The 11,552-nt window shown below is 31.7% G+C and overlaps 1 protein-coding gene across 1 annotated transcript in view; it reads left to right on the plus strand.

The window, feature by feature from the left end:
- Nucleotides 1-6,715: 6,715 nt before the first annotated feature.
- The window catches only part of LOC108912181 (pickpocket protein 28-like), a 15,081-nt gene continuing 10,244 nt past the window's right edge, over nucleotides 6,716-11,552 (plus strand). Inside the window, exon 1 of the mRNA XM_018717361.1 lies at nucleotides 6,716-6,897. Coding sequence (XP_018572877.1) covers nucleotides 6,716-6,897 — 182 coding nt within the window. The remainder of the gene's footprint in view (nucleotides 6,898-11,552) is intronic.

Here is an 11,552-nt window from a genome sequence, read left to right on the forward strand (position 1 = left end):
ACTTTTAAAAGAGAGTATGAGATAACTAAGCTCTAGATGTTAAACAGTCAATTGATTGAAGGTACAACGAAAAACATTCCTTTCTCATAAAAAGTTAACGTACAGGCACATATCTAACCCATATGCGACACTCCTATGATAAGGCACAGATGCCGCCGTTGACCTTGTCCATTTAAACTGGATGCTAAACGTTGCCAGACTGGACAATAAAAATTGATATCTGAAGAAAGTGTTGCCAATCCGAAATATTGAATGAACATGAACATAAAATGCTTACACCTACATTTATCACAATTTTCACTTAATTGATAAAGTGTCTGTCTAACTGGCATGATAAATTAGATAACTAATATATTAAAATAAAATTGCTAAGTGTTCATTAATTTTTTGTTGAAATAAAATACCTAATAACAAATTATACACATATTTAATTTTACATTTTTTATATTAGGAGTTTTACTAACATTTTTATTAATAGATTTTATGTGGTAGTAAATTCGCAGAATTACAAGTTACTTTATTAAATAGTCCAAAGAAAAATTTGGACAGGGATGTTGAACTGGAGGTACATCTTTACAAAAATTATAAATGGTGTTTCCTGGGTAGTTACAAATACAATTAGCAATCAAATTTGTTATCTAACTGAATAATGAATATAGAAAATATGTCATTTTAACTTCCAAAAGGTATTACACTAGTTATGTAAATTTGAAATCGTTTTATCCATGCATTATTAATTCTGGGTGTCCACATTTTTCTATCGACATCTAAAAGAACAATTTATATTATAAAAATTTAATATTTAAACAATTTTTATAAGCAATTTAAGATTACCTATATAAAAAGTAATAATCATACAATTGTTCTTCTTTAGGAAACCGAAAAAATGTATATTTTTATTTTCTTTCTTGCATTTCCGATACTGATTTAGACATTCTTTGTAACTGCAAAAAATTGTTAATAAAAACGCCAAAGTTTTAAAAATAAATAACTATAAATCCACTGTAAACCACTTTTTAAAACACTTCAATACAGCTAACGGCAACAATGTTTACAAAATGCCCAAAATGGCTATTATATGATTTATACATAACGTCACTAACATAAACCACACGGAGATAAAACATGTAGGTATGGAAGTATTCGGGCTTCATCGGTAATGTATTTAATTCGCACATAAAAACCGTTCATACGTAGCATCATTTTATGGGCAAAATAATCAAACATTCTATTTTACTCTACAAAATTTATATATCCTTAAAGTTTTGTATTTCATATTTATTCTGTTTAATGCCGAAATAATAGTAAATCTGAAAATATCATCTTACGTTGTCACACAGCTGTTCTGTTGGGAAATACGCATGCGTTCAGTCCCTTTAACTTGGATGTATCTCCATTCGTGTTGCACAATGTAGCTCTATCTCTCTAAGTGTCGCACATGGGTTAGATATGTGGTACAGGTATGAGTGGCGCATACAAAAAGAGTACAATTACGCAGAAAAATTGTATATTTTTTGTCTTTAATAGCATTACTTATATGAACTAATAAATAAAACCATGGAGTAAAATGTTAACTTTGCAACTACATTCTGAAATACACTCAACTAAAACTGTGCAAAAGTTTGAACTTCTCTAAAATTTTCACGATAGCATCATTGTTTAAATAATAGCATCAGCTGCAAGCTTATTCCTCAGTTTTATTAAATTAAAATGTAATTTGATTCTGGAAAATATAATCTCATGACATTTTTTAGTTACCCATCAAATTATTTTAAATTTAAATAAAATATAATATTTTATTGTGTGTATTATTTCTGTTTTAAGCATGTCCCTTAGTACTTAATTACAAATGATATATTTAATAATAATAATTATTATCATTATTATAGTTATAATTACAATAAGAACAACCAGTTCTCTACAGAGGTAGAGTGGCGTTTTAAAAAGGATGTATCTTGTTAACAAATCAATTTCCTTAATTTTAGAAGTGCTTTATACAGGGTGAGTCATTAATAATGATACACAGCTCAATGGCAGATTCTTAACGTCAAAATATAGCGATTGAGTCGAACATGTCTTAAACAATTGTTGCTCCTTTTCGTTCTACAGGGTGTTAAAGTTGAAAAAATATTTTCGATTTTTTGCTATATTTCAAGTATGCATTAACCGATTGTTTTGAAAATTTGTAGTTTTACGTTTTTTGAGGTGGCAAATACGAATATGCAAACAGTGTTGGGTCCCATCTAGGGGGCGCTAGTTATACTGTCCTATCAATGTAAAAATATGTCTAACTTTTTATATTTTACAATTTTGAATATTTTATCTAGAAATTCTAGAACTATGTTCAATTCTAAATAAAAAAGGTATACTTGTTACAAATTGATAAACTCAACTGCTTTCGAGATACAGACGTTTTATGTTTTTGAAATTCGGCAGGAATAAAATTAAAAAATTATTTTTTCCAAAGTAGTAAGCATTGACTTAATAAATTGATAGCACATTACACCCAAGAAGTAAGAGAGTGTCTTAATAGAAATTTCCTGCACCGTTGGATTGGACGCGGTAGCGAAATACCTTGGTCTGCACATGGCCCTGATTTAAATGCGCTGGATTATTTTTTGGGCTATCTTAAATATCTAGTTTACAAAGACATTATTAATAGTTAAGAACAACTGTGGACAAATATTCAAGAATCAGTTCATATTATCAAACAACATAGAACTTTATTTAACATCAGACAAAATTTAAATAAGTGCGTTGAAATCGCTGGTGGTTGCTTTGAGAATCTTTTATGATAAATAATTTGTTAAGATATGCATAATAAAATTTTCAGTTGCTTAATTCCTAATTCAGGCTTGGTATCTTAGCACCTGCTCATTTTTTAATTTACTTCTCGCCGAATCTCAAAAACTTAAAACATCTGTCGAAAATGGTTGATTTTATGGATTTATAACAAGTTATACAAATTTTGAAAACAATCGGTCCATCCATACTTAAAATATAGCAAAAAAATCGAAAACACTTTTTCAACTTTAACACCCTGTAGAACGAAAAGGAGCAACAATTGATTAAGGCATGTTTGATTCAATAGCCATATGAACCAAATGGCTATGTGCCATTATTAATGACTAACTATGTATATTAATGTGGCACAGGTTTGTCAATACATATTTTGTAAACGCCCTTGATCATATTTAAAAAAACGGGTAACAGATTACATCGCAATAATTCAGATGAGATGACACAAAAGCATTGCACATTAAAACTATATTTTCTTTACTAAGTGATTCTCTATTAGGAACGAAGAGTTCCAAACAACCAAAAGATTGTTTAATTATCACATCAATGGTTATATTGTTTACAACCTCAATTGATTGTAGTTGATTATCAGATAATATAATATTAATTCGACTTTCAAATTTAACATTATTTTAAATTTTAAAAGGTTGATAGACGGGCAAAATTTATTTGAAACTTTTAAAAGATTAAAGAAGTATAAATTACTTTTATTATTTGATTGGATCATATTAAATCATTGGTGAATCTCTGATTAACTTGTACCGCATTTTCTTCGGAAGAATTATTCAGTTGTATATCATTACATAAAAGTATGATTCGTAGTGACAGAACTTTTTCAAACTGAGAGGTATCAATTGCGAAAAATAAAGAACTTGAAACAGACCCTTTTGGTACTCCGCTAACTACATGGTGACTAAGACGAACTGATTAATTATTGAAGCCAATGAACGCAGTATTATAGTCTTTCCGATTTCAATTGAAGAACCAAAAAGTTGGCAGTGTGTGCAACTCGGCATTGAAATATTTCAACTTGTTCCCATATTTATTTAGCCATTATATACAGGTCTGTTCGCCCAGTTGAAGAATGAGCGCACGAGCAAACGCGCCAAAAACACAGCCGCACTAGACGACCTGGCCATAAATTCAGTTATCAACAAATGGCCTAGCAGTGCAGTGCAGCAATGCGGAATTTGGTGTGATTCAGGTAATTTTAATTTACGATTTATTCTGGCTAAGGGTAAAATATCTATCAACCTTCCCCTTATTTGAAAAGTTTGTTCCAAATATAATCTGAATTATAATTTACATATTTATTGATTAAAATATAACAATTAAAGTTACTGATATAAAAATAGTGGTCAATCTATTTTTTTCACTTAAAATTTTTTGAAAACCAAACAGGTATGTTATAATACTGAATGGTAGATATAAAATAATATCTATTTGTTTTTACAGAACAGTACTAAAATTTCAAATGTCTCAAAATGTACCCGTCAATAGAAATATATTCGAGGAAAACGAAATGCATAAATATTCCAGGCAATTCATAAGCGAAAAAAACATTTTTTCACTAATAATTAGTATATACCACTCGAAACATCAAATCCCATTTAATTGTTGTCACTATTCGTAAAAGTTATTAGTATAATTTTGTCCCTTGTTTGTTTGAGTCTAATATACAGGGTAGCCCATCGAAAACGTAGCGCAAGGCATTACAGGGTAGTAAAGAACTTTTCGGTAAAATCCAAAATCAGGTCAAATTTGTTTCTGAGGGGGACAACTTTTGGCTCAAAAAGCATACCAAAATCTTCAACCCCCTAAGTGGGGGTGCTATCCCCTAAATTTTTTCAAATGGGAATGGGGGTCAAGCCCCCCCGGTCATTAGAAAGGGCTTTTAATTCTCTATACATCGATTCTTACTTTTTGAAAATCGATTCATTATTTTAGAAAATATGCAGCTTTGAAAATACGAACAATATTTTTGACGAGAAATGCGAAAATCGATTTAATTTTACTTCAAAACTTACGGTATTAGTCAAGTAAATGCTGAAAATGTTGTCCGCCAACTTGCATACAATGATACAGGTTGTCTTCAAACCGTTGTCGAACATTCTGGAGCACTTGCGGTGTTACTTCGCGACATACATTAATGATTCGTCCTCGCAGATCTTCCAAGGTATCAGGTGGAGTGCTGTAAACTTTGCTTTTAATGTGCCCCCAGAGAAAGAAATCTAAAGGATTTAAGTCGGGTGACCGAGGGGGCCACTCAATTGCACCTCTTCGTCCTATCCAGCGTCCTGGAAACGTCTCATTTAGGTAATTGCGCACATTGAGCGAGTAATGTGGAGGAGCTCCGTCTTGCTGGAAAATCAGTTCGTGTTCATTGTAAGCAGGGTCGTCCTCTATGATATTTGTTAGAGCTGGGTCGATGACATTTTGTAGTAAATCCAAGTACATATCGCCTGTCAAATTTCCAGGAAGGAAAAAAGGACCTACAATGGAATTTCCAAAAATACCTGCCCATACATTCAACTTCTGGGGGTGTTGGGAGTGTGTCTCATGGAAAATCCTTGGATTGGTATCAGCCCAGTAACGACAATTATGGCGATTCACTAAACCATTCAAGAAGAACGTACACTCGTCCGAAAAACACACATTAAAGAGGAAATTATCGTTTATCGCTCGTTCAGTCATTATTTCGCAAAATTGCAAACGACGATCAAAATCGTCTTCATTTAGCTCTTGCACTAGCCGAATCTTATAAGGATGGAATTTGTATTTTTTTAATATTCGTTGGACACTTGTACGACTCACTCCTGTCGCAGTAGCCAATTGCATTGTACTCAGCGTACTATCCATTGCCACTTGCCCCAATACCGCTATTTCCGTAGGTTCATTTAGTACCGGATTTTCAACCTGCCTCTTTTTGTTATGAACGGAGCCAGTTTCGCGAAATTTGGCCACCAATTCGCGAACAATTTTTCCAGACGCATGTTTCTCAGGATGCCGTTGGTTGAACAGTTCGGCGACCCGATTTCCGCATTCATTGTTTTTGAAAAAAAGCTCAATAATTTCTACTCTTTCTGGAATTGAGTACACCATAATTAATCAATTTAAAAGACTCGGCAGTATTGGTACTCTTCAACTACAAGTCACAAGACAGTTATCTAGCAACTTCTTGTGGCCTATCTAAATACGAAACAAAAAGCGGACAATTTTTTGCTCACCAAAATCAGGCTAAAGAATTCGCAAATCAGAAAAAAAAAAAGCGAATTCTTTTGAAGGAATTTACCAAGCTAATACCGTAAGTTTTGAAGTAAAATTAAATCGATTTTCGCATTTCTCGTCAAAAATATTGTTCGTATTTTCAAAGCTGCATATTTTCTAAAATAATGGATCGATTTTCAAAAAGTAAGAATCGATGTATAGAGAATTAAAAGCCCTTTCTAATGACCCCCCACTTGACCCCCATTCCCATTTAAAAAAATTTGGGGGATGACACCCCCACTTAGGGGGTTGAAGATTTTACTATGCTTTTTGCGCCAAAAGTTGTTCCCCTCAGAAGCAAACTTTACCTGTTTTTGGACTCTGCCGAAAAGTTCATTACTACCCTGTAATGCCTTGCGGTACGTTTTCAATGGGCTACCCTGTATATATCATGTATTAATATTATGGCAAATTAAATTGACTGTTTTTGAAATATATTTGGAAGAGGAGACGCCTAAATTTGTGTACGATACAGGAAACTCTTTAAAATAATTTACGAGAAAACATTCATAACACACTCCTGCTAATTAAATGAAAAATGATAATAATAAAATTGGGTACAAACCTTGAGCGTCTGGGACTTCCGACACGCAATTAACCCAAATTATTTGATATAAATTGAAGACAGTTTGAGTTTCGGTTGTAAAAAATGACGCCGGAAAGTGCTGAGGAAGGTCAAAGCTACCCATTCACTGTATTGAAGGCAAAACAAGGCATTTTTCAAGGACATAGAGGAAGAAGAATACGGAAATATTTTAGAGAGTATTGTGATCACGCTGGTATCCATGGTCTAAGGTATATAGCAGAGACGAAAAGGGCGCCTACTGAGAGGTAAATCAATTTAAAACGTATATTTATTGTTATGTTTTATTGCTTTGAAAACTCAAACTATATCAAAAATGGGACCGATTCATAAACATTTTCAAATAAATAAAAATATAATATAGCATAATTTGTCACAAAAAGTGTGTGGACTACAGAATTAAGTTAAATGAAGGATATTTTGTAAATAAATTAAGTTTGTAATGATATTAAAGTATTAGATTTACACGATAAAACGTCTCAATTGTCAAAATTGTGACAAAAATTGAACTTGCACATTCAAAGACTATTAAAATGCACTCATGTATCATAACAATGAATACTAAGGAACCATTTTGTTCAATATCAAGTGAAGGTCCAGGTATGAGCACCTTTAAAAAATTATCAGAATTTTGACAAGTCATTGACGGAAAATAGAGGTGTTTCACATATAAAAACGTAATATGCGATAAACCTGGTATATAAGTAAAATACAGTATATCTGTGACTAGAATTTATGTGTGGAATTAAATCTGGGCCTCTGTGAAAAGTTTTATAAGTGTGTGTGTGTGTGTACTGCAAGATAGTTTAATGCAGAGTGAAAGACCTTCATAACTTCATAAACTGTATTTAGACTCCAACTAAAGTTCAAATTTTTTGTGTAGACTTTAAAAGTTCTCTGTGAATCGGAGAACCTAGAAATTTTCATTCGTTTACTTTCAAAAAACAAGTAAATACTGTGTAAAATGTGAAAAAGAGGTAGTAGTAAAGACATTCAACGTACAAACATGAAGAGAATTAAGCTGTGTATCAAAATTTAGTTATAATTTGCAAAAATAAGTAAAATTTGGTCATAATTTAAAATTTAACCTAGAAACATGCAGCTGGTATCAAAAAATGCGAATCAATTCAGAGAATCTGAAAATGTATCATGCACCATAAAACATGCTAAAAGTCAATATTTTGAAAAACAAAATTTCATAAATGTTTGGATGGCTTTCCTGTGGAAACGATTCTTTTGTTTTAAAGACATTAAAAGTAAATTCAGGGCTCAGCGCAGTCAGTCTTCCATGTATTCCTGAAGCAGTAACATCGCTAGTTTGCTCCCAAAATAAACAATTGCAATCAATAAAAATCAATAAGTTCGTGAAAAAGTTTATTTATCCAGTCATCTTGGCGGAGAAATGTCACTGACAGATATAAATGTCAAAATCCCGAAATACACTTACGCTGAAATATGATAACTCCGAAAATTCATCGAGATCTATCAATAAGGAAAAGAGCAACACTAAATTGGAACTGGTCTAAAATAAATAAAAACTGAATAAGTGCAACTTAATACAAATAAGTGTAGCGCTTTCTACGTTTGGAAGGATCCGGTTCGAGTCTATCACCAGGACTATTCAAGTGTCCAGCGTAATTCCATATAGGACAGACAACCAACGTTACAATACAACGCATCGTAAGTTGTCGACATACATTGCCCAATTTAAACTTTCAAACTTTGAATTCAAAGCGCTAAATAATCATAATATTCAAAACCACAATTTCATTGTGAAGCAATGACATGTTTGCAGTATAGAAAACATAACATTGCACTGTAACATTAGATATAAGGGGGAAAATTTCATGTCTTCATTTGTTTAGTTTTAGTGTCATATACTATATTTGTCAAATTTAAAATATCTTTCTTTTAAAATCAGTTTAAGCAAGTTAGTAAAAATAAACATGAATAGGATCTCTCATCCTGAATTTGAGTCTCTCTCTAATAGTACGTATATACAAATTTTCAAAAAGCACAATCATATCAAGGCGCCCAATTATTCATTCATTCATTTATCCAATGACATTCATACATTCAACCAATCAAAATCATAATATAATATTGTTATGTAATCTTATATTGGTGTTTGATGTGTATTTCCGTATATTGTATGTAGTCTTCGGATAGCTCAGAATAAAGAAACAGAAACAATCACTTACCTTCACGATGCTTATATTTGGCGCCAGTATTAGAGACAGTTTCGAGGTTTTGAATTCCCATCAGCTGAGAAGCTTACTATCAAAATAACAACTCATGGGAGTTAAGAAGATTTTAACAAATTTGTGAGACTTCAAAAACAAATTATTAATAGTTAAAACCGCGAAGGTACAATTGTCCTGTATTATTACCAGCATGAGATCTCCGCGTCTACATGGGCGGTTCAGTGAAAAAGCACTGACCTGAATTATAATTCTAAATGAATTTACTTATCTTTACTTTACTTTCAAATCTAATTTTGGTGATGCCAAATTAAAAGAAACAAGAATTAAAATCTGCACCTTGACAGCTGTCACTACTGGAATCTATTCCCTCACTCTCACAATTTGCCCGGCTTTATGCCTTCCTAAACAAGTACTATATTCCTACTGAGTGTGCTACGATTTCCATACATCTCAATATACATGTACAAATTACAAAAAGTTTTTTTTAATACAAAAGTTTCAGCTTTTTTATAAATTTTTATAATACAGTATTAGAAAAAAACAATTGAATAATGGAAATCACTAAATTAAAGAATTTTTTTTAATGGAACACCCTATACCTATATAAAATGTTTCTCTTTTCTTCTCTTTTCCAAATTTTTCGTTTTCACTAAACATTATTTCTTTGTTAAAATAGTTTGTTATAGGAAATAAATTAATGATGATAAATAAACTTATGTCAGTCATTTGTTTGTTCCTCGTGCCTTGTCCATAGCCATTGCGACTCGTCAGACATAAATTTCTCTCCTGTTTTTTCAAAAATAGTTTTAAATTGAAATATGTCGAACAGATCTGAATCAAACAGTAACATTTTTGAAACGAGAAATATTTAACGCAGCTAAGTATGCACTAATTTACAGGGTGTTCCAAATTTTTCTTTAATTTATTAATTTCCATTTTTCAATTTACTGTTAATACTGTTTTATAAAAATTCATAAAAGAAGCTAAAACTTCTGTATTAAAAACTTTTTTGTAATTTCAATAATAAACTCATAATAAGTTGTCAGATTGTAGTGACTATACATATAGGATGTAATTTTAAATAGCGGTCAGTTTTTTTAGGGATAATTCGCGTTCTCCTGAATACCTACTTGAAATTCTTTTTTTAATCAAATACATAGGCGAGTTGCAATTACTTTTTTAAAGTGTGTTTTAATTACTGCTTATTGAACTAACTAATATACAGGGTAATTCAGTCATAATGTCATTAATTTTAAAAGCAGATAGAGAAAAATGAGTATAATACGATGGCGTGATAAAAAAAAATAAATGCATATTTAAGCTGTAAAAAAATTTTTTCAAATCATTATTTAACCCCCTTTTCAGGCTGCTACTGACCGGCTGACGTCAGCCGGCTACGATATGAACAAAGCGACCTAGATGCAATGTTGCCATATTTATATATTTTCGCAGATATAAAGACAATAAATAAACGGTTTGCTCACATCAGCCAATAATAATTTAAAATGCTATAAATTATTTTTTTATAATTATGCAATCAACATAATTGTTATTGTTGCACAGCAAGAACCTCGAAATTTTTTTATTTGCTGTAAACCTTCTACTAAAAATTGAAAGTAACGCGGCCCATTCAGAAGTAAAGGTAGAAAATGCGGCCCAATTAAACGATCGCCATATACTCCTGTCCATACATTGACACCCAACCTCCTCTGAAAACTAAACCGACGAGTAGTGTGCGGGTTTTCATCTGACCAATCAATTTCATTACAGAAATAATGACATAAAAAACCAACACTCACTAGATAAATTATAAAGAGAGGGTGAAATGTATGTAGTATTTAAATATTGACTGAAAGTAATAAAAGATAAAAATATAATCGGACGGAGACAAATGAACAACTCGGTACCTACGTATTTCCGACCTAGGTTAACCTGTGTCGAGGTCAATAACCTAATTTGCACGTGTTCACTTTAGTAGGATCGTATTCCATGCAAAGTAGAGCAAAAAGTTGTGGGTCTTTTATTAAAGGAAAATCGTGTCATCAATGATTAGGGATGATTGTTTTCGAATGTACGGTTATTACAATTTATCATTTTTAAAATTATTAACGTTTTCACGTTTTATAATTTATTATGTTAAATAATACACAGTTTTAGTATTTCAGTTTATTATTCAATATGCAGTTGCGTATAACCAAAGTTTACATAATAAATGTAAACTTTAGTGTAAATCTAAACTTTGGTGTAACCTAGGTAGGCACTTATTGTTTTTGAGAAAGCAATACTTATGTTTTTTACTTGTTTAAAATGCAAGCACGAGTAAAACATCATTCATCCGTCCAGAGCACTTTGTTAATAAAGTTCTGCTGCACTTAGGAAACAATTGCAAAATTCAAGACGATTGGGAAAATCAGCTGCTTCCAAAGCTTGAACTTTTTGAAAATGTGTTATGTTAACTGCTTTGCGGGAAAATGCGGTAGATATGGAGGGTGGTAGATTTGAATAAATGCTTTAAATTGTTAGGTAATGGTTTTGTAACCGTTTGTAGTGTATTTTGTATATTCGGGTATTTAGTGTGCCGACTTTTTTTATTTGATAAAATACAGTGTGCCTACAAACCTCTGATTTATTTATTTTCTTTTAACGAAAGTTGACTTCGAGAAGTCAGGCTTGTTAAAACATTTTGCACTAAGTTAATA

Source organism: Anoplophora glabripennis, unplaced genomic scaffold (genome assembly GCF_000390285.2).
Source record: "Anoplophora glabripennis isolate ALB-LARVAE unplaced genomic scaffold, Agla_2.0 scaffold581, whole genome shotgun sequence".
Taxonomy (NCBI): domain Eukaryota; kingdom Metazoa; phylum Arthropoda; class Insecta; order Coleoptera; family Cerambycidae; genus Anoplophora; species Anoplophora glabripennis.